The 25,276-nt window shown below is 40.9% G+C and overlaps 1 protein-coding gene across 9 annotated transcripts in view; it reads right to left on the reverse strand.

Moving 5' to 3' along the window:
• si:dkeyp-72e1.9 (syntaxin-binding protein 4) overlaps nt 1–25,276 on the reverse strand; it is a 62,294-nt gene that overhangs the window by 25,470 nt on the left and 11,548 nt on the right. For 7 of the 9 annotated variants that reach the window (XM_037477137.2, XM_037477136.2, XM_037477139.2 and 4 more), the window contains exons 2-8: nt 16,004–16,077; nt 5,917–6,012; nt 5,710–5,779; nt 5,531–5,605; nt 3,930–4,009; nt 2,245–2,377; nt 1,317–1,458 (exon numbers count right to left, since the gene is read on the reverse strand). In XM_037477137.2, the coding sequence (XP_037333034.2) occupies nt 1,317–1,458; nt 2,245–2,377; nt 3,930–4,009; nt 5,531–5,605; nt 5,710–5,779; nt 5,917–6,012; nt 16,004–16,077 (670 nt within the window). Of the gene's footprint in view, nt 1–1,316; nt 1,459–2,244; nt 2,378–3,929; nt 4,010–5,530; nt 5,606–5,709; nt 5,780–5,916; nt 6,013–16,003; nt 16,078–18,112; nt 18,329–25,276 lie in introns of those variants that run through there. The other 2 variants (XM_037477142.2, XM_037477144.2) reach the window with 2 other exon arrangements.

The following is a 25,276-nucleotide window of genomic DNA, read 5'->3' on the forward strand; positions in this document are numbered from 1 at the left end:
ACCATTATTTACTGGGATTAACAAGATTCTGTGTAAGCTGCATAAACTTTCCTTGTTATGCAGATGATACTCAATTGTATTTACTGATTAAACCAGACAAGACATGCCAGCTCTTTGGACTTTAACAATATCTTAAGGACATCAAATCCTGAATGACCAGCAACATCCTGATGTGAAACCCAGAGCGCCTTAGAAGTCAATTGTGTATGATAGTTTCTCTAGATGGAATTACTCTGGTATCCAGCAGCAACCTAAAGAATCTTGGAGTCTTTTAATTCACCGATGAAACACATCTTTTTTCACCAACATAATGTACTGAAAATCTGGCTCTTCCTGTCTCGAAGTGATAAAGAAATATTGGTCCATGCATTTGTTACTTCTACTCTAGATTACCTGTAATTGTTTATTATCAGGCTGCCCTAATCTTTCAAATTACTTCAGTTGACTGAAAAATGAGGAAAAAAAGGGATCATATAACTCCTGTATTAGCTTCTCTGCACTGGCTCCCTGTCAAGTCAAGAATAGAATTTAAAATCCTTCTCCTCACCTACAAGGCACTTGCTGGTGAGGCACCCTTTCATCTTATGTAGCTTATAATACCATATTGACCTACTAGAGTGATGCGCTCCATAAATGCTTCCACTTTCAGTCCGGGGGGCAGACTCGGTCAGCTCATTTAAGATAAAGCTTAAAACGTTCCTCTTTGATATTGCTTATAGTTAGGGCTGGCTCAGGTTAGCCTGGACCAGCCCTTAGTTAAGCTGCTCTAGGCTTAGACTGCCGGGGGACTTAGGACACACCGAGCTATAGTCTCAGCTCCTCTCTCTCCTTTACTTCATATTTTATATAGCTGCAGAACACAACAGAAGACCTTTAAAGGTTACCTTTTCCTTTAGAACAGGACGTGGTTTTTCTATATTAGACCCCATTAGTGCTTTTATCCTCATAATTATTATACTATAGCCATTGCTGGTATTATATTTTGAGGGAGTTATTCCTAGTATTGACGTGAGAGTTTTGGAATAATGGATATTTACAAAAAAAGTCTGGTACTGGACGCCAGTAATGACAAACTGACATGAAATTGTACAGCACTTTTCTCTGGTAGCAATGTTAAAAAGAGATGTGTTTTAAACACAACCATCTATTTTGTTAAAAAAATAGAACAAAATCTCAAAATGAATAAATCCTTTCTTTGTTCACACGATAAAAAAACTTCCCGGTATGTCTAACATTGCTTGTTTTACTACACTGTTTTCATTCAATATTTGCAATTTAATGGTTTAATTTACTAGGTTGTCAGCTTCATTTCTTACCCGGTGACAGTCTCCTCCAGACAGCACCTCCTGAATGAAGACCGCAGGCCCGTCGGGTCTGTTGGAGCCTCCGCCGATGGTGATGCCCAAACTGCCAGATCGCGCAACTGAAATGAGCTGGATCACTCCTTCACCTGGATGACTGAGGCCAGATGAGGGAAGAAGAAGAAGTATTTTGACGCGCTGTTCGCCTTCCACAAAGCAAACGTAAATGTTCTATGAGGCGGTGACATTACATAAGTTATTTAGCTGAGTCTTTTATCCAAAGCGACTTACATTGCATTATAACCCATGCATTAAATTTTTTGCCTGGGGAGCAATTAGGGGTTAGGTGTCTTGCTCAGGGACACGTAGACATGGCACATGGAGCAGCCGGGATTTGTACCACCAACCTTGCGGCCCCCAGCGGCCAGTTAGTTGTGTTATTGACTGACTGAGCCTTGGGTGACATGAAAACAAACTCCATTTAGTACCAAGCCTCTGTAGGTTGATTTGGGCGCTCCAAGCATTTTATCTGATGCAAATCCATTGTCAGAATAAGGTTCTCCACCATATAAAGGTTTTGGGATGGAACCACGTTACTGACAACTCGAGCCCATTGAAACCAAGGAGTCACATTTTTCCCAATATGGTGTAGTACCTGTACTAACAGATTGAAACAATCAAACACGGAACGGTACTACAAAAAGCTCATTTTAGGTCTCATGGCAGTCTCATGCGTGCTCCTTAAAACAGTGTTTGTGTACCATGTAATCTTCGACTGCCCACATGCATGAACTATTAAAAACACACATGAATACATTTCTAGTTAGTAGTTTGGAAATCTGGGTTTAGTTTTTAATATTTGCTCGCCACATCTTCTGAACTTGGAGGCTTTACAGCAGGAGAAGCGTGTTCTAGTTCTAAATTCTGCATAAAGGAATGGTACCTGAGGGAGCGCAGCATGGGCCCAGTGTTGTTGTACATGTTCTGAGAGCCTGCTGGACTCAACAACAAAGGACTCTGGGAGCGCGATGAGGAACCAGATGATGTACTATCCAGGTAGCGGCCTCCTTTGGAATCTCAAGAAAGAACGGAAACAACAAACACACTTAAAATTGGGCTGTGCAAGGAGGGGAGAAATCGAGTGTGAAAATTAGGGCTGTCAATAGATTAAAAAAACAACTAATTAATTGCACAAATTCATTAATGAAATTCATTAAGGTTGAATGTTGTTGTTAATCAATGTTTTTCTTCTAAAGACGCAATGAGTAATCAAGCGCGTATTTTTGACACTTGTTTAATTGTTAGTTATTTTAAACACAAAACTGCAAACATTTGATCCTCCTGGAGGCAGAACATGTTGAACTAGTGACTGCTGTCCTCTCAATTTCCCCACATTTAGCCAGGACTTTTTTTTTACTGGAAAGATATGCAATGTATGTAAAAACACGTCTTAAGCTTCAGTGACTCAAAGCACTGAATAATACTCAATACACTGACCAAACTCCCAAATACACCACGGTATTTCTATCTTTTATCCACAACCTCGGGTGAACATCTGCTGTCCTCATTCAAAGGTGAATCTCATATTGGGAGTTATTCACTGAATTCCAGCAGTATACAACAATAGCATGGGTTCTTTGATCAAAACAAGTGGTCATTACAGTATTCATTATATTTACAGGCTGTTGTTTGCATTAAATGAGCAACCACTTCCTCAAGAGTAAAAGTGTTTTGAACTGATTTGAATTTGCCAGGGATTCAAATTGTAGCCTTTGCTGCACTTTCGGTGAAGGAAATTGTAACTTCTCCATGTGTCCTGGAGATGTTGAGGTGGTACCAAGTCTTTGCAAGCCACAAGATAATATCTATCAGTAAAGACCAACAATGCAGAGGTCTACAGACTTTGATTATAGTTTCAAAATCCTTTCCATTACCAACCTTTGGTCACGCTGATGGAAAATACAGGGGTCTTCCTCCATTGATTAAATCAATGTATGCATAAGCATTTTCAGTCAAGCATGATCATGGTTCATGATCTACAGTCATTAATCTGTGTGACACAGCACTCCTTTTGGATTTTAGGTCCAGTATTTTGCATTTTACTTGTTTTAAAAAGAGAATATGTCAATGAAATATTGACAATTTATTTGGACAAATTTTAATATTTATTTTGGATACATGTATTGTTATATTTATTTGAAATTAAATACATTTGTGAATAATTCGGTGTATATTTAATAATATTCTGTTCCGACCCCATGGTGAATGCTGATCCCCTGCACATAGCCAACAAACCTACTCACGTGTTTCAACAAATGTGTACCAGCCGGCAGCCTCCTTCCTACTGAAACAGATGTTTGCCATTTTGTAATGGATGTGTGCACATGTCAAAAGGCAGACCTACTCCATCTACCTTCAGGCAAAGTTGCCTGTCAAATATAATTATTTTTCTTTTACGTAGAATTGAATGATGATAACCATTTGGCATTTTTTGACATCAACCAGGAATGATGAAAAAGGAAATCCAATTTGAACCAATTCTAATGTGAGAAGAGAATGGACCACATTAAATCACAGTTCCTGCTTCAGGTAAAACACTGAATGTGTAATGTATCATACAAAGCCTACCTTGCTGTATGGGAGAGTTGCGTGTTGATCCTGTGCTACTATTAGATCCATACTTCTCCAGCAACTCAGCAAATTCTCTCCTTTAAAAGGGAAACATTTTTGGACAAAATGATTGGACAAGAACTAAGCTTGAGGTAATGCCTAGATAAAATATACTATTTACAGAGGAATACAACATTGCATCTTATTTCGGTCTCCTGTATCCGCCCACATGGGCGCACACACACACAGACACAGACAGACAGAGATGATGCCTTGGAAAATGTGTGCGTTCGGCCACCCCCCCCCCCCCCCGCCCTCCCACCTCCAGATGGTACCGTTTAAGTCAAGGAAAATATTTTATTTAGGAGCGAAAGTATGCAAAGACTATACAAGTATATGTGCTTAACAAAAGTATTTGAATGTGTGGCATTATCCTCATCAGCACATCTGTCACTCACTCACTAATGTTCCGACTCTTAAAGTCCCTGCCCTGTGTTCACAGTAGTTTCTGTGGCTCTGTCCACATCGGCCTTCTGTCCAGTCAACAGGACACCTAGAATCCATGCAATCTTCTTGTGTCTGGTAAATGTTGTCTTGGTTTCAGTGGGGAGACCCTTTTGCTTAAGATACGGCTTTACTGAGGTGATGATAACAACAGACTCATTTAATCCTCTTTTCTTTTTTATATGCTGCCGCAGTTGCTAAGTATAGAGCTACTGCTAACTGAGCTCTGACTTGTTAGGGTGGACAGATACAGACGGCATAATCCCCAGATGCACCCCCCCAACCCCTCGCTCTTCTATTTAATCCCCTCCCTCTGCTCTGGGAGGGTAGTTAAAGCAGAGCTCTGATTAACTCATCTCATCAGAAGCACAGCCCTGGGTCTCTCCCCGACTCTCACCCCACCACAAAAGCAGCGCAGGGGCTAATCACTTTGAAATGACACTGCACAAAACATTTCCATTCGGACTTTTATGAATCCGAATGCCACTTGTCAGGCCTCCCATAATTTGCATATATATACATATATATATATATATATATATATATATATATAATATATATATATATATATATATATATATATATATATATATATAATCTCAAATTACAATACAGGACCATGTGGGCTGTAGTGGATTTAAGGTGTGGTTGGACACTAATAGTTCCAGCCTCCGCCATCCCTAATCCAATTTAGAATTTATGATTTTGTACGATATAAATTGAATTGAAGGCACTACACTGCTCTTCATGTCTTATATAGTATGTATGCACACGTTTTTGAGACAATACATTTGTCTTATGATTCATGTTTTTTTTTAATCATTACTAAGTACACCTGTTGTGACAGCGGTCCAGTAAAAGTGAGGCTTTAGTAATATCTTGGTGAGAATAAGCACTTTGAATATCAGATGAAAGTAGGAATTGCAGTACTGGAGATTGAAAATATAAACCATTCAACTTCTAGATTGATTTACTGCATTTAGGCCTGTGCATTTGATATTGTAGGCTGGAATGAATAATCACCTCATGATGGACTCCAGTACAGGCGCTGTGAGAACCAGTATGCCACCATATCAAAGTGCTGTTTCTTACACATGGACCTTAATCATGCTTACTTTGCTTCCTCATCTCTGGCTATGAGAAGTCGCATGAGATTAGTTGCAGAGGCTCCTCTCAAGATGTCCACAGCTCTAAAGAAAACAAACACACATTAGTGTTACAGCATCACCTCAGTCATTCATGTGGTTAAATGAATGCCAAGAGCAGTAATCTCTTTTTGAAAGGTGACTACTACCTTTCACTCGTGACTCCTACTAGGCTGTCCCCGTTCACCTCTAAGATCTGATCCCCTGGCAACAGGTTTCCTGTCAGAGGACAGAGAAAGGTCTGCTGGTCTTCAGTGCTTTAACACAGTGGAAGCATCATCTACAGGAAGCTAAATTAACAGATAAAAGTAATCCAGGCAAGTCATAACAAATGTCCCTCCTGGGATGGTACCCACCATCACTTGATGCAAGGCCACCTGGTAAAATCCGTTTGACATAGACTCCAAACTCCTCTCCAGTTTGCTCCTTCACTCCACCAATCACTTTGATCCCTGTTGGGAGGAGAAGAAAAACAACTTTGCCATTTAATTTTGGCGCAGCGTGTAGCAATGCTTATAACAAAGGTATAGTTGCTGCCTGCAATCTGCAGGGCCAAAGACTGATTTGGATGGAGATTATGACTCAATTTATAGTGTAGTTATATGTCCCCGATCCCAGCGTGGTGGTGGAGTATAAAATGTTTAAGTCCACACTACAAGTAAATATCACTACTTCAAGATCCGCAATGAAAAGCTGATGATCTCCAGATGGAGGAAATTCTAATTCTAATACATAAATGAATAATAATACTACTGAATATTGGGATCTCAGGGGATTAAGGGGGGAGGTCATTTGTCAGGAGCTGCCATTTGTATCATTTGTATTACTTAGCATTGGTAATTAAGTCAACTTAACCTAAAGTACATTTTCAGTGAGTCAGACAACCTATTGCTACGATGCTCCTTTGCTAAATCTAAGTTTATTATGAAAAGAGGCTTTGCATCTATAAGGGTGTATATTGACGCTGGTGCAAACCTGATGCTAGAGTGGTACGAAAAGCATTGCAGTTTGAAGCTTATTGCTACTGACCTAGTGTCACAGCGCTGTCAATCCTACCCTGTCATTTTCCACCTCTCCCTCCACCTGATCAGTCACTCGCGGACTAATGAGGCTTCAGCTGGGCCACCGTTCGGTCACAGATTATCCCATTGATTTCCGAACGAAGGCACGATTAAGTTCATGGAACACGGATACCCCGTGGGACGCGTATTTGCTCGGACTAGCAGATTACACAAAAGATGAACTCATCTCATTCAAGCTACCCGCCTCTCTGGATGGATTTATCGAGATTACTATCAGTTTGGATCGCCGCATCCAGGTCAGCAATCGATCGGCAAGACGCCAGGATCCGTCCTACCCCCCTACCGTTCTGGAGTACACGCCGGCTCTGCCATGCAGGTGGGATACAATCCTCACATCGACTGGACTACAGGGATTTTTCAGGGTTGGAGCCAGTCCTGTCATCTAGTCTGCCTAAAGCAAGCCAACGAGGTGTCATGCCCACCAAGACCATGCTGGAACTCATGCAACCTGGACTTCAAGTGTTCAAGTGTTCAACAGATCCATGGCCATGTATATGCCTCCTCACCGTCTGTATGATTGTGCCATCGACCTCCATCATGGCACATTTGCAGAGAATGGTAGCCTTTTTTTTCTGACTGCTACCGAACGAGAAGCGATGGACAAATACACTCACCGGCCACTTTATTAGGTACCCCATGCTAGTAACGGGTTGGACCCCCTTTTGCCTTCAGAACTGCCTCAATTCTTCGTGGCATAGATTCAACAAGGTGCTGGAAGCATTCCTCAGGGAGTTTGGTCCATATTGACATGATGGCATCACACAGTTGCCGCAGATTTGTCGGCTGCACATCCATGATGCGAATCTCCCGTTCCACCACATCCCAAAGATGCTCTATTGGATTGAGATCTGGTGATTGTGGAGGCCATTTGAGTACAGCGAACTCATTGTCATGTTCAAGAAACCAGTCTGAGATGATTCCAGCTTTATGACATGGCGCTTTATCCTGCTGAAAGTAGCCATCAGAAGTTGGGTACATTGTGGTCAAAAAGGGATGGACATGGTCAGCAACAATACTCAGGTAGGCTGTGGCGTTGCAACGATGCTCAATTGATACCAAGGGGCCCAAAGAGTGCCAAGAAAATATTCCCCACACCATGACACCACCACCACCAGCCTGAACCGTTGATACAAGGCAGGATGGATCCATGCTTTCATGTTGTAGACGCCAAATTCTGACCCTACCATCCGAATGTCGCAGCAGAAATCGAGACTCATCAGACCAGGCAACGTTTTTCCAATCTTCTATTGTCCAATTTCGATGAGCTTGTGCAAATTGTAGCCTCAGTTTCCTGTTCTTAGCTGAAAGGAGTGGCACCCGGTGTGGTCTTCTGCTGCTGTAGCCCATCTGCCTCAAAGTTCGACGTACTGTGCGTTCAGAGATGCTCTTATGCCCACCTTGGTTGTAACGGGTGGTTATTTGAGTCACTGTTGCCCTTCTATCAGCTCGAACCAGTCTGGCCATTCTCCTCTGACCTCTGGCATCAACAAGGCATTTCCGCCCACAGAACTGCCGCTCACTGGATGTTTTTTCTTTTTCGGACCATTCTCTGTAAACCCTAGAGATGGTTGTGCGTGAAAATCCCAGTAGATTAGCAGTTTCTGAAATACTCAGACCAGCCCTTCTGGCACCAACAATCATGCCACGTTCAAAGTCACTCAAATCACCTTTCTTCCCCATACTGATGCTCGGTTTGAACTGCAGGAGATTGTCTTGACAATGTCTACATGCCTAAATGCACTGAGTTGCCGCCATGTGATTGGCTGCTTAGAAATTAAGTGTTAACGAGCAGTTGGACAGGTGTACCTAATAAAGTGGCCGGTGAGTGTATATTGATCTTCTCCAGAAACCAAGAGAGACACGTGAACCATGTCCAGTCCATGCTTCAGCCCCTACTGTAGAACTCCCTGTTTGTGAAGGCGGAGAAGTGTGAGTTTTAGGTTTCCACAATCTTATTCCTGGGATATATTGTTTCCCAGGGCGCAATCCAGATGGCCCCTGCTAAGGTTGCTGCCGTCAACACCTGGCCGGTCCCAAACTCCAGCAAGCAACTTCAATGTTTCTTGGGGTTTGTTTTTCTACCGGAGGTTCATCAGAAATTACAGTGCAGTGGCTCGCCCACTCACCGCGCTCACCTCCACCAAGACCTATTTCCTGTGGACTCCTGCAGCCGAAGGGGCCTTCCAGACCCTGAAATCCTGGTTCACCTCTGCACCCAACCTCCAAGTACCAGATCGGGACAGACAATTAATGGTATATTTTAGGTGGATGCAAGAACTGCTCGCAGTTAAATTGGCACTGGAGGAGTGGCAACATTGGTTGGAGGAAACCAAATTCCTATTTCTGGTATGGGCCGACAAACAAACTGGAGTATGTCCGCACTGCTAAGAGGCCAGATGGTTGTTATTCTTCACCTGGTACCACTTCACACTCTCCTATCGTCCCGCAATGGCAAGCCTGATGCCCTATCCCATCAGTTCTGGGGGGAAGAGGAATCTACACTGTAAATGTAATACGTTTTTCAAGTACCGATTGCCTCAAAATCATTAATTTTAAGTTGTTAATGCTAAAATAACAGAGTTAAGGCAACTCATGTAAGATTAGTATAGTTAACTAAAAATGATTAATTATGTTGACATTAAATATTAGTTCAGAGAACTTAAGGGTCTGAGTGAAGTTAACTTCTAACTGAAATATGTTGACAATAGTAAATCCCTACTCATATATGACCATACTGGATCACTTATCTTATTTAACTTCATGTTAAGGTAAGTGATCTCCTTACTTTACTCTGCACATGTCATTGCAGTCTATTTCAGTCTATAGTGCTCTTAAGGGTCTCGGCCTGCAGCAGCATGTTCCTACTCACAACTCTAGATTTGGTTATCACTGACTTGGCTCCCATCAGTACTCTACAGGTTTATTGTCTCGGTGTGTCCAACCACAAGGTGGTCTCAATGGTCTTGACTTTTATGCTGCCTATTATTAAGCTTCTACTATTAAGCTAAGCATCAAATTTCTTTCCAAAACTGGAAACGCATTGACTCAGCCGCTATGACCATGGATCTCCAGCTCATCCCATCAATGAATAAATTAGTTGAACTCTGACTTTTTCAGGTCCAACAACATTCACTCTCTGATGTCCAGCTCTCCATCTCTGCTTCCCCCTGATGCCTTGGCCAGAGGGTTGTCTACTTTACATCTTGCTGTGGTTCAGGAGAGACATGTTGAGGAAATCCTAAGAAAAAAAAATCCTGTACCTGTACCCTGGAACCCATTCCCACTGCTCTGCTCAAGTCACATATCCCCACTCTCAGTCCTCACCCTCACTCCTCATCCTCCTGGACCTGACTGCTGCATTTGGCACAGTCGATCACACTATCCTAGAGCACCTCCACATAGGACTAGCAGACTCAGCATTCAGGTGGCGTCAGTCCTAACTTCCTGGCAGAAGTGAATATGTTAAACTGGGAAGATGGCAGTCCAGACCGCTCCCTGTCTCCTATGGTGTTCCACAAGGGTGGAGCCTCGGCCCCATACTCTTTATCATGTACTTGTTTCCCCTCTGTGTTGTCATTGGCAAACATTGTTTGTCCTTCCACTTTTGTGCTGTCGACGCATAACTCTAAATCAAAACTGACTCAGGCCCCTCTAGAGCAGTATCATGTCTCACTCTTGGGGAAATAAAGCTATGTATGAGCAACAACTTTCTCAGTTGCAAAACCGAAGCCCTCCTTGTTGGTACTCTACACCAGGTTTAGTCATCCACCATAACTTATCTTACCTTTGACAGTCGGGTCAAACCCCTTTCTGCACAGTCACTGATCTGGGAGTTAGGTTTGACCCTAACCTGACCTTTAATGACTGTATACAATACCAGAGCAAAACTGCCTTTTATCATCTCAAAAACATCTCAAACTCCCCCCGCTTTACAACCTGTCAGATGCAGAGAAGCTTGTTCACGCCATTATTTCCTCAAGACTGATCTACTATATCCTCTTCACTGGGATCACTGGAAAGAACATACACAGACTTCAGTACATCAAAACAGCGCTTCCTGGATCCTGATGAGAGTCCGGAAAGATGAGCATATTTCACCCTCTACATTGGTGACAGCGCCAATGGATCACCTGAACACCAACACAGTCACTGGACTCTTTTAAGGCTTGCTTAAGAACCTTCTTATTCAGGAAGATTTTTCTATTTTTTTTACTGTTTTAACTGTTTCATTATTATAACATAGCTCTGTAGCAGTATGGGATCTCAGGATGAAAAGTGGGTTATAAATAATAATAATTATTGTTGGAATGCGTTAAGTCTTTATTCAACTTCTCCTTTTTATTCTATTTTTTCTATTTTAAGACCGGCTCATTCATCATTCAGCTATGCCTTTTCAGCTTTCTACGTCATACCTTATAATTTAATTTATTTAAATTCAAGTCATAAACCTTTTTAACATGGTTTTCCAATCGAGTTAATTTTTAAATCATCTCAAATTTTCAGCCTAGCCAATCTTTCATTGTGACACCATTTCAACTTTAAAAAGTTAACAAAAGTCTAAACTATTTTACAGGGAATTGTACACTGACAATTGTCAAGAAATATTGGAGGCCATGAACTTGATTACGGAGCCTTTTGGAGAAGCCATTTGGAGAATGCGAAGTTAATATTGAATTAGACATTTCTGATTGGTCCACTAACACTAGCACAGAAGGCAGTTCAGTGCACAGTCTTGAAAGCGACTTTTTGATTTCTACGGAAGAAGGAAATCCAGCAGAAGATGACTGTAGATGGACCTCAGAACTTCAATGCAACATTTCGGCTCCATCCACTTTGGCTACGGACAGTGATATCAATGGCAATTTGATCGAGGAAATGCACAGTGACAATTCTCCACATCTGTGTGAGGTCTCGAACACTCACTGGACCCTTTGGGACAATTTATTGTTGACACTGTGGCTCCATCCAGTTTTCTGTCGAACTCAGGGTTGCCCGTCGTTATTGAAAGTGTCACAACAACAACGGACCCCATCCAGTCAGAACCAGCTTCTTCTAAGTTAATTGGTCACTCTATTGTGGATGCAACTTTGGTTTGTGTCACACCCAGTCTGCCCCCTCCCCGGCAATCCACCCCATGTGAAGGATACCCCGCTTTGAAGTTCACTTAGTTGAAGTAATATTTTTCTTTTTTAATAGTCATTTGCCTTAACAGTTTTCAACTGTGAAATTTACAATTGCCAGAAAACATACCGTAATGTCGAATACGTTTTTACGGTGACATTCTGGCAACCACAGCTGCTAGTATTTCACTGTATACTGTTTTCAAAGTAAATTACCGTAAACAAATAACGGTTTTGTGAAATTTACAACTGCCAGAAAACATCCCGTAATATCTAATACGTTGACGCTGTAATTTTTTCTGGCCACCACAGCTGCCAGTATTTCACCGTATTTTCAACAGATTGTTTTTACAGTGTCAGCCCGTAGTTTAGTTCATATACTTTTCACCTTTCATGCTGTCTCTTTTAAATATGGTTGTTTCTTTACATTCAGTATGCTCATGATACTGTTGCCCACCCTTTCCCATCTCTACGCAGTCTTCATCAGACCATCATCCATCCATCTATTTTCACCCCCTATCTGAGGTTGGGTTGCAGGGTCAGCCCAGCCAGCATGCTAACCCAGACTTTCCTCTCACCTGCAACATTTTCTAGTCAATTCTGGAGGGGCCCGAGGCGTTCCCAGCAGGCACTGTCATTTAGCTCAACTTAAGATCTACCTTTCATTTCAATTATTGTATATTAAACAAAACTAATGAATTTGTAACAGTAAAACTGCCTTTAAATGATCTGCTTGTCTTCAAGTCTGCATCTCTCTCCCTCTCTCCCTTCATTAAACATGGCAGTAAACAGCTGGAAAAGGCTTTGAAATCACAGATTTCAATGTTTTTTGTTTGTTTATTTTTTAGAAAACGTCAGACCAGTTGGGACAGGGCTTGTGAGCGCCGTGGAGCATGACGGGGCGAAATTCTCATGATAACTTGAATAAATGCCCCGTCAGATATCAAAAGACATTTGGGGGGAATTGATGACAGAGAATTGGGCTCCAGCAGAAGGGGCACGTTTCTCATCCAGGACAAAAGGGCAGGTGCTTGAGCACCACTAGGGGTCTACCTGTGCACGTTTCTGGTTCCCAGGCCCGCTTCAAGATATAATCCCTCCAGCCTGTCCTGAGTTTTCCCCAGCGTCTCCTATCAATGGGGCTTGCCCGGAAAATCTTCCGAGTTAGATGTTCCAACCACCTCAGCTGACCTTTTGACACATATCTCTACCGCCCTACGCAGGAAACGAATTGGGCTGCTTGTATTAGCGTCCATCAGCTTCATCAGCTCATCATTCAACAAGCCAACAGTATAGGGCAACGGTCGGGAACCTATGGCTCGCGAGCCATAGATGACTTTTTCGGTGACGCCATATGGCTCACAGACAATTTTGAGTCGACATTTGTTTGGAACTGATTTTACTTGTGATATTTCTTAATAATACTGTGTCATTTAAAAGTAAACCGAAATTAGTTTTGATGATAATCTTCACGGAACACCCGTGGGTCGAGTCTGGAACCAATGGCTCGCGAGCATGTCCGAGTCATTGTAAAGGTGAAGAAATCTATTTTATCAGATAGCCAACTAGTCACCTTATCCGCTTCAACCCTTGTAACGGAAAAGATGGCGAAAAGAAAAAAGACAATGATTACCGTGCATTCCAGGCTGCGTGGACAGAGGAGTTTGCATTTGTGGAGAGAGAAGGATCTGGGGTTTGTCTAATATGCAATGATATAATTACATCGATGAAACAGTCAAATATAAAGCAGCACTTTGATACGCACCATACTTCATTTGCATCGAAGTATCCGGTGGGGGACAGCAGGAAAAGGGCATGCGAGGAGTCAGCAGCAACTACGTGTTTGGACCAAGCAAAGTGACGGGAATTCCGCTAGCTTTGAGGGTGCTTTGGCAATAGTAAGGAATGGAAAGCCATTCACAGATGGTGAGTATGCCAAAACATTCATGCTTACACTCACGTTTAACTGAATGAAGCTCAACCTCACCACGTATGAACCAGACTACAAGGCCACCAGCAAAACCATGCAGCACCAGAGGTCGCATGAAAAGTAAGCTATATATAATTTATTACACGTTAAAATTACTCTATAGCTCTCAATGAAATATATTTAGAAATATTTGGCTTTTATGGCTCTCCCAGTCAAAAAGGTTCCCGACCCCTGGTATAGGGACTCATAGGGACTGTGAGGGACCTGTAGAGTCTAAGCAATGCTAGCTAATGGACCAGCAGAGTCACAAATTATATTAATGGACTGATAAACCCATAGACATGCACCCATTGTGGCAATAACTGGTAAGATTTGACTTATTAATTGTAGAATTATGTTCCACCACTGTGAAGTAAATACATTGAAGTGACTGAAGCTTAGCTGGTACAGTATCCTATTTAACTATTTATTCAGGGGGCCTACGGTGTGAGGCTGCTGTTTGCTTTTTACCACAGAGACAAAATTGTCACACTAATTTGTTCTGGAGCCAAGAGTCTTGTTAATTATCGCTTGTTGAAAGAATCTTTCTCTCTGTGGAAGAGAGCCTCTTTTGTTCAGCCTCAAAGCACTGTCCTCCCAGTGTGTATCTTGTCTGTATAATATAAAAAAACATCCTCTTTACCTCCTTAGATGCAAATTTTGTTTTCCAAATCATTGTATCCTGTTCAAGATTTATCAAGGATTTGTTTGCTTCTCAAGGAGATCACTAGATTGAATGTGTAAAGTAAACTGTATCCACGTATATAGTGATTTTCTAGTTACAGCAGCTCAAAGCACTGGTTTTTAAAACACAGGTCAGCATTAACATGTTCACACACACATTCATACAGCGGGTCCCACCTGCTCATAGGGACATAGACATTCACAAAAACATTCCCTTCTGCAGCCAGTTAGAATTCAGTAAGGTACAGGGACCAGCGATCGAACCACCGACCATCACATCAACATGGTTCTAGAATCAATGGTACCAAGGGTTTCATTGATAATGTATTGACATTATGTAACAGAGAGATGAATAATGAATTGTTGTTATTCCCCCGTTTGTAAGACAACAAAGGTTTTGCACAAGTGTAATGCATTTTCTGAATTTGCATCTTAAATTATGTAAAGAGCTGAAGCATCAACATTTACTTCAACACAGTGTGGTTTCTGGACATCAGCAGACAGAAAACTGCTTGCTTGAGCTCAATTCAAGGGAGATGATGTTCACTGTGAACTATGCTGCTGTGCAGGCTACAGGAGTCTTCAAGCTTTATGTCCTTTACTTTTTACCTGTGGTGCCTAAATGCTGCAGGTACACACACACACACACACACACACACACACACAGACCTTCAGCATTTCTTACACCTCGAACTTGAAAGGATATTTTTGTCCTTTAATGCTCCCAAGACAAGTGTGATGTGTTAAAGTGTACCGGTGTAATTGTTAGTGGTGGGTAAGGCATTTCACTGACTGATTCCATTCTTCAAAATTCTAGTCTTACTCAGCCAATACATCAAAGAAGCTGCGTCCACACTGTACTGTAATACCACTCAAGATCAGTCCGCGATGGAGTGGAAAGTATACATTAGAAAGCTGTGCATGCACAATTAGGTCCCCAAGTGGCTTAGCTAACTACGGTAGCCTGCTAAAACATAGCTTCCTAACTGCAGAGCTTTGGTATCACCTGCCCCCCTGGCAGACATAGGGTACCAAGCATACCGTGTCTAAGTAGGACTTTTTAGATGCTACAGGCATTCGGGCGTTTCAGCCCGTGGTGTCATATTGTGGTGCCGATTGTTTTCCTCTGTGGTGGGCGGGACTTATGCTCCACCAGTGTGATGGTGCATGGATAAAAACAACAGCAGCTCCCTGCATGCTTAACCCAGCTGAGTTAAGTGGGTTAGGGCTTTGCCACATGACCTACTTCTCCCGCTAGACTACCATTCTGGTACTTAACAAGGATACCTACACTGCAGAGAAAATCCATTTAAAATTAGGACTTCAATTATTTCAGCTATTTAAAATCCGACTCCATTGCCAGATAGCAGCTGAAGTTTTTGTGCCTTTTGCAGAAGCCTCTGCAGAAGCCTCTGTGGATGGTGGTTCTATCTGATGGTGGTTTTCCCTGCAGTGGTCCTGCCGTACACCTGGCTTACTACTTTGAATCAGTTCTGTTTCATGAATTGAACATATTGTACATCTTTTACGTTGTTCATTCTGTGCACATGACATCGAGGGCATCCTCCTCTGCCGAAGAAAGACTTACCCAGGCCGTTCTCACAATCGGTAAACTCCATAGAATGAACAGCTCTGTCTACTCCGTACGGACCCATTAGTGTCCTGTTAGAGATGGAGGGATAAGAGACAAAAGAGAGGAGAATATAAGTAGATCACAAATGACTTCTGTATATGGTGTCCCTTCACAGGTTACACCTGCCAGTGGCTGAAGGTCACTGTCAGACTCATGTGATGAATACAGAGCAAAGTTTGTCCTAAACTCTTGAAACTCTCCTAGATGAAGAGCCCTTGTTGGCTCAAGGCAGTTTACTCTGGCCCTTGTGCTGTATAAGGGGAAGGCTGGAGTAGGAAGTGAAGACGCACTTCCAACTGACGCAGTAACCTAATCACTTCCTCAGGTCATAAAGCTGACTCCACTTTGCTGAAGTCCGGCCCAAAGCAGTGGGCCTGATGTATGGTGCATACAATTAGTACGTAGTATAGAATTCCAACTTTTACAATTCAGACCGTCGAACATGCAAATAGCAGCGGTAGGAAATATTAACCCAGCAATGTCGTATCTGATGACCCTTCAGTTTTATAGACACCGTCTTCCATTTCTTGCTGAGTTTGAGAAATAGACCTCAGAGGTGTACATAGGCCTGTCGCGATAGTCAATATATTCACTTATGGCACAATATATGAAAATGATCAGCGATTTTCGGTGATGCAATATATTATATTCATGTTTCATACAAATGAATGTCACCAACATGCTGCCTTTCATTGGCGAAAGCGGAGGCGGGGCTTAGGCAGCGTCTCCACACAGGGGAACCCACTGTGTTATGAAGTGTTATTTTTCGGGACAGCTGAGACAATTAGGATAAACAAGTCCAATTGGACTTGGTATCGAATATGCAGCTGCAATGTGGGAATATTTTGGCTTTAAGTGGAATGACACGAGAGCTAATAGACGTGCACTATGTCGACTTTGTTGGAAAACAGTGGCAAAGAAAAAGGGCAACACAACTAACTTAAAATCTCAATTAAGACACATCCATCCCGGCCAGTCTATCAACCTGAACTACTGTTGGTTCCTCCGGACCGGTTTGACTTCTCCAGTCAAACAATATCTTCAGTCCATATCGTCAGATCTATGAAAAAATCACTTTGTACACTGATACAAATACTATACTTGATTTAATATTCGGCCAATTTTTTGCATTATCATGTTTCTCGACCCAAATGACCTCATCGTTGGTAAATATCTGCTCTAACTGTGTGTTTTGTCTGGCGGTGAGCAGATAGAGAACAATGACTTCAGCACAGCAAAAATACATTCATATCTTAAACCAATTTATGGTTTGTTTTGTTGTTTGTTTGTTTATAACATTTGTTTTATAGTCTAATGTACAGTCTTTGAATCACAAGATGTAATGTGATTTGGGGAGAGGGGTGGACTTACTCTGGTTCAGCCACCTTCCTTATCTGTCTACAATTTGGTCAATTCATTCAAATGAATAGCATAGATAAACCAATGCTCACCTACGTGCATGTTTACCTGTAAGGACGACCTGCAGCACTTTCTAAAAGCATCTTTAAAAACCATTGTGTTCAGTTTTCAGACATTCCCAACAAAGAAATCGACACTTCCCTGTGCGGTGAACGACAAGGAGCATTATCAATATTTTAGATGCACAGGGTTCATAGCAACCTGCTGTCGGGGAAACACTGCTAATGAGAACATGCTGAGCTTAGAGTGAGAGCACTGTTACAAAAGAGTGTGTCAATATATCTGTATCTATTCACATATATTATTATTTAACCATCAACCATTCCAAGCAACACTGTCAGACATTTGATGATTTCGTGAGAATTGCTGCTTTTCTTCATTTGACATTTCTCTATAGTTAAAAAAAAAGAAAAGAAATAAACAAAGGTAATAGTTGATCATAAAATGTACCCTTCGTCATCACTAGTCATGACCAGACATCACTGGAGCAACTTTTTGAAAGGGGACAGTGAATTTGGAGAATCCAAAAGGACATGAAACACAGCGGAGAGAAGCAGAGACGTGTTTCTCTCCCCAGCACACCCAGAGGGAACACTCCATTCCAACAACACGCACCCCCCCTCGCCCCCCCTCACTCCGTGTTACCTGCTAATGATGACAGCTCCTTTGTACATGACTGAGAAGGTTGGCATGTTGACATCGGCGCCCGCTTGTCTTCAGCCTTCCGTGAGCAGCCACATGATGCTGTGGAACTCCGGCTCAGCACAGTGTGCGCTGCCACATCTCCCCCTCACTCACACTGTAATCTCTTGCATAACCAAAGCCCGCCAAAAACCCCCAAGGGCTCACAATGTGGCGGGAGCTTCGTACGATGACTCCCGGTCACTTTCCTCTGACGGGTGGTCACGCCTATTCATTGTTGCACTAGTTGTATTAGAAGGAAAGTAACGTTACATGGCGGTGAGAAATATTCAACAGCTTGACAAACTAAATAAATAAATAAATAACTGATTTCACAAGGACATGAATGAAACACTTCCTCTGCCAGCCGCTGCACCAACATCTGCTCAGACAAGCATTCGAGCTGAGTTAATGCTTTCCCTGCTCTCCATTTTAATCCTCAAATGACTGATCCAGGACTTTGCATTATTATCTTCAGTCAAGCCTCTCAGTAGTGGGTCTTGAGTTGGGTTTTTGGTTTCTAGACCAGGCCGGAGATATCAATTGTATTTTATCAATCAATCAAATCATTATTTGATTAAAAAAACAGTAAATAATGATCTAATGAACAATCACATATCAGAGGGTGGGCGCAGCGGGACCCACTCATATGCATAGAAAGCTCTTAGACGCTAGCAACACGTACTGAGGAAGACGGACATCATCATTCTCTGCTCTAGTTATGTCTCCTCTAGATCTGTACATGTTTCAGCACTCTGAATGCCGTGTGTCTCCCTCTTCACCCTGAACTATTGTTTACACCCATTTTCACCACATACTAGTCGGCTAAGGCCTCCACCATCATCCAGCCCCCAAAGTCCATGACTCAACAGTCCCATTATCACAAAACAGCTTCAAAGCAAACACATCAATCTAATCCATTTCAATACAAAACTGGACACGGTTCAGTTCAAATCACTGAATATTCACAGAAAATATCTCCTGGCAGCTGTTCAAATGGATCTTTAGGTCCAGATGGAACCAAAAACCAATAACCACATTTTTACTACCACCTAAATATATGTAAACATTTCCTAGAAAAGCACATCAACTCAGCGAAGCCTCATAATACCTTTCTGCTATCTGCTAGTAAACTTGGCTTTTAACCCACTGGTAAACAGTTGAAAACATACCTGGCAAAACCCAGAGGCACTTTCAATCTTTGGAACATGTCTCTGTTGTTGTGGAAAGCCTGGATATGTGACTCCTGCTGCTAACATTGGCTCTGTATATTCCCTCGTATGATGCACCAGCTGCCGAGCAGATATGAAGAGTACCATTTGAGGAAGAGATGATAAGCTCATTGCAAAAGGGTAATACGCACAAATCCATACGGCACAACAACGTGCTAAATATAGGCCTTCATAAGATACAGGCTCGCTTACTGCAAAGGAAGCACCAGGTACTCTCAACACATTCAATATATTACTCTATATTTAGAAACAGCTTTAACTCCAACAAATGACATTTGTTAGCTGAGCCTGATTAATTGATGTGTTTGAAGCTGGATTATTTGATTGATTTAATCTTTGTTTAATTAGTTTTTTTCTGGCTCGTATTAGTTAGTGTATTTATAGGCAAACAAATGTAAAACGATGGGTAACTTCCAACTACACTACCTATTTTATAACAGTAACAACTCCAGCCTAATAAAATATAATAAAATATACCTAAAGATGATTAGTCTGTACACACACTGTAAAAACACATTTTTGGGGGGTAGTAATTATAATCCATGCAAATCGTTTACATTTTACTGGAAGTGTATTAATCAGCAAACATATGTATGATTAAGGGTAACTTCCACCTACACTACTTATATGATATTAAGTGTTTATAGTATATATTACCTACTTTGTAAACTTTGACCATTACTATATTACAAAGTGAGAGACCATTGATGTTGAACGTTGTGGAGCATTTGAGAAGCTAAAGAGTCATTTGTCATCAGTCAGTGGACACCAAATCAACATCGGACTATTAACACATTCACTATAGCAAAGTTGATAATATTATGTAGCAGTATGTTTTCAAATTACAATTCACTTGAATGCAGCTTTTGTCTTGTCTTTTAGTTTGATTGCAGTGGTAAACTGACTTGCTGTAATTGATTCATTTAGAGGTTTTAAACATGGCCCAATAACAATCATCACCATTTCCACCCACACACCGATGACTCCTCTGAAGCTGGGCCACGCTCCTGATGTTTAGCCAGCTGTTGAGATTAGAAGAAGCTGGAGGCTGTCCAGCCTCTTACCTAATCCAGCGTCTTGTGAACATTCCAGAAAGCCTTTGGAGCATGGATGTAAGCTTGGCTAAATGTAAAACATGACGCTGCAGTAGACAACATGTTGTCACTTTTGGAATTACTGGCCTGTTGGGCCACATAGTAAACACAATAGAAGTGTGAACTCATTGTTGGGTTGAAAGGAAAATGATGTCCATTCAGTAAATGCAGTTTAACTCCACATCAGCGGAGCTTAGTGTCCACACCAGTGGCAGCTGGTGCTTTGTGTTGGTAGGACCAGCCAATCAGATTCAGTCAACATCCCAGTACGATTCCATGCAAAAAAAGGGTATCAAGCACGCATTATTACTGCATATATATATATATATAAAACAATATTCAGAACTATTATAAATATCCAATATAAATATCATATAATACATATGTTATATTAAACGATAAATATATTACGATATGAATATATTTATATAAAATCTATTAGAACATGTGTATATATATACATGTTCTAATAGATTTTATGTATATATATATATACATGTTCTAATAGATTTTATATATATATATATGTATATATACGGGCGTACAGTCTGTCGTCAAAATGGCATCCCTATGGTCGGTTAAACATTGTTGAGTTTGAGCGTGGCTATAAAAGTACACAAGTTTAAGATGATGTGTTAGCTTGTACAAGTATCTTGGTTGAAAACATGAGGTCTGCCTTATAAATGTTGAACCATAATTATCCAGAGTTAGCTGATGACATCAAGGTGCGGAGGCTTCTTCTGACTGTTCTGCAGTTGGTGAAAATAATGTCACATCAAGCCCACAAAACCATACAGCTGTTGAAGGGTGAAACCCTTTCTGACAGCTATGGGACGGGATGTAATGTGCAGTCTGCCAAAGCATATACCACATGGAAAAGGATTGTCCTCACAAAAAGGAACATGTAAAACTGACAGGATGAGAAAGTGACAGACGTTGAAGAATGCAGCATTACTTCCTCTGACACAGAGATATTTAGGGATGCATGAGGTCAGTCTCAGATAGAGAGACACACTAATATGTGCACATCGACATTTTACTATTCACAAATATGTTTCAATGCACACATACATTACAAGTGTATGTTTACCTTTGTATGCTTTTGTGCGTGGATTTTCCACATTTGGGTGTGGGTTTTTTGGGACTCCCCTGAAGTGTCTGGATTTTCAAATGTGTTTTTTCAACATGCAGCCGATCAAATGTCACCCTCATTTTCAACGGTAATTTGTTTGGAAATATTTGCTTTTTTAAACATGTTAATTAATACATGAATTTAATATCAAACCATAAGAAGTAACGTTCAAAGATTGATTGAAGTAAGCCTTTGATTCGACGTGAGCTGATTTTAGCCACTAGAGATGGCTGAGGTCAAGTTATCATTACCGTTAAAGTGAACTAATGAGCTTTTTAAGATTTTGAAGTTGTCCTTTTGGGTGCAGTAAACAAACCAAAAAATCTGCTCCATTTTGGTCATGTTTTATTTGTTTCTCTATCCACCCCCTAGGAATCAGTGAGGCTGACATCCTCCAGAGGTTGCATGATAGACTGGTACACATCTGAGACGCATCCGACTGACATTGAAGGGCTGCAGCTTGAATGCCTTCAGGATTTTGATTTCTTAAGTGCTCTCCATGACATTGTGTATGTAGGAGATCCTGTATTGTCTGTACTGTAAACGTAAATACTCTCACCCAGCAGGAGAGGGAGCATGAATGATCTGAAACTATTGAGTTGCAAAGATGTTTGATGAATTGTCTCATTAGAGACTCACACATCCTGGTGGACTGCCGACAAATTGCATTGACAAACTCTTTGGTGTGTCAAGAGCTACTCTAATTAGATGGATGTCTGTGTGTGCATATATAGTAACACATTTGCAATCAGTGTAAAATGGTCCGAATAAAGTTCTACACCCACGTAGTTCTACAAGTACACACAAAAGAGCTGAATGTGAGGCTGCTCTGTGTAAAATCCTCCTGATGAGGGAGTTTACTTTGACTGATCACTACAGTCGAATCATTTGCCTTACACGCCAAACCTTTTGTCTCATTAAGAGAGGGACACTAATTAGTTACCACTTGTCTGTATGTTTACACCCATCCATTCTGGCAATTATTGGTTTGTTTTTATCAAACCCAAAAGGGGTCAACTTTATGCCTGTGTAAACACAAAAACATCAATTTGCCTTTGACACTGGTTTGGAATCGGTGTCATCAGGCGTCTCCACCAATGAGAGCATTTGGAGGCGGGCTTAAAATTGCTGTTGCGTGAAAAAAAAAACTTGCGACATCATAATTGTTTCCCGTCACTAATCTATATCAATGACATTGATCTAGTATTGGGGGATCACTTGTGTAGATGCATATTTTACTGCTCACGGTCTGCAGCTGAATACATTTTTTTGGAATTGGAATGAAGTCGTCCTGATTCAACTGCTCCTTCAATACAAGAAAACCAGCCTCATGTTGAATATTTGCAGCGTGCTGTTCCTCTCATCGTTCACTCTCTCAGGAGCTTAAAGCCTTTCCTTTGTCAACGGCTTGTTTGCATCTTTTTCAACTGGCAAGCCACCTAAACTCTCTCAATGAGTATTTGATTTGGTTGACCTGTGTTTACTTTGATCAGCCGCAGGATTACATAACATGTGAAATCCTGCATTTTTTAATCTAATACCGAGAGCAGCTTAGCTGTTCTTCAAAGCATCTTTGTGGGGCCTTAAAGAACAGAACGCTCCTTTGAACCTGAACCAAAACACTGAAGGCAGCAGGGTGCACCGACTTCAACTGACTTCACAGTTCTGGTTGTGCATTTAGTTTTTTTTGTAAATGTGCTTTGGGGTTAAATAAAAACTCTAGTCCTTAAAAATACTTTTATTTTGAAGCAGGTGATGTGTTAGGGATTTAAGCAGAAGAGCACCTAGCGGTTCATAATATGTGTTCATGACTAGTGTTAGAATTGTATTTTGTCTGTTATTAGATATTAGTTATTATATTATTATGTTTTATTAATGTCTGCCATATGAATTAAACACATTTAAATCCTGCCACAATGTAAAGTTAATGCTAGAGAAAGGACCCTTAAACCTTCTTTGACAGATTTCTTCCTTATTTTTTCCCCAGTGTTGATTACACAGGTATTTAGCCAGGGGCTTTTATTGTGAAATCCATATGAAGTTTGCTGTCTTGGTTTGTGCTACAGAGGCTCCAGGTTGTTGTTTCATACATGTAGGCGCTCCACACAGTGATGGGTTGGTGCCTTTATGCTTAGTGGGAAAGAAATATTTCATATTTGCACAAGAAAGCTTCTTACAATGAACACTGTACTATTGTACTATTTTGGAGATTCCCAGAGTAGTTCATTTTGTTAGAAAATCCCAAAATTCAAACTAAGGGTGAAGTATGTATGTTTTAGAGTAAAATGATGTTTTGCCTCTTCTAGCTTTGTAGATGCCTGCATGATGACATTTACATGTAGAAACCTTTTTACATGTATACCTTATACCTTATGATACATTTTACAGGTATACACAAGAGTAACATTCCTGGCATCAAAGCCCTTTCCTGCGGTGGATGCCATGTTAGTTGGTATCTGAAAGGGACAACTTTTCTTTTATTTGTTATGAAGACATTTGACATAATTAATAAAACCATTTAAAATCTTTTTATCCTTTTATTTTAAAAATATATATATATATTATAACAACAATTTTCTAATTGATGTTCAAGATTCTTGACTTTTGCATTACTTGTATTTTCTTTTTTCTATGATCATTTCCAACCAAAACTAAAGGAAAATTGGTTGAATTTGACTGGGCAATAAAGCTGTTTTTGATTGCACATTTCAGCCCGACTTCACTCCCCAACGTACACTCACAGAAACACAGACATTATCATCCTACACCGATTTATTATCTTCTTTTATTCAGCAGCCATGGCAACAACCATTTGCCCCAGAACCTCAATCTGCATAGTGGGTCGTTATCAGATTATGGGATTATCCAATCCACCTTGAGAAATCAAACGAGCCCGTACCCAATCACAGAGGCCCACATGTTTGCAAACCCACACATTTATAGCTCTTGTGTGAGCGTGACTGTGTGTGTGTGGGGGGGGGAGGGTGTGTGCCGATGATGGAGTGATACTAAAAAGGACAAAAACTAAGACATGGCAATCACTACTCAGTGTTTCTAGTTACAAGGCTGCCCTCTATAGATGAGATTTAGCTGCCGCAGGTTCAGTGAAGAGAAGATGTTTTACATCGACTGAATAAGGGCTGCAACAATTATTTAGATAATTGGATAATCTGTGGATTTTTTTTCTCGATTAATTTATGAATTAGATAAGAAAAAACTAAAAACAAAAAAGCATTATTTTCCAACCCATATTTCGAAAATGGAACAGACCGTGCAAATCTTGGACAAACAGGTTGTAATTATTGAAAAGAAAATGGAAAAAACTAAAAACATACACGTGTGTATGCAGCCAAATCCAGGTCAAAGGTTTTGAACATTTGAAAAACAAAAACAAAAAAAGTTTGTGGAAAATGGAAAAAGATCATATCACCAATAAAAACATATAACAAGTGAATAATGAAAAAAAAAAATTTATTATTAAATTAAAGAACTCAGATGATCAAAACTTCACACATGCATGCTTTACATCTGCCGAATATATAGGCTTTTTTAAATGAAGTGTTCAAAAAGATGTATATTTTGGTTTATAGGAACCTGAGGTGTCAGAACAATTAATTATTTATACAGAATAAAGAAAAATCCAAATATACGTCAGAACCTCCCTACACCA

Source organism: Pungitius pungitius, chromosome 12 (genome assembly GCF_949316345.1).
Source record: "Pungitius pungitius chromosome 12, fPunPun2.1, whole genome shotgun sequence".
NCBI lineage: Eukaryota > Metazoa > Chordata > Actinopteri > Perciformes > Gasterosteidae > Pungitius > Pungitius pungitius.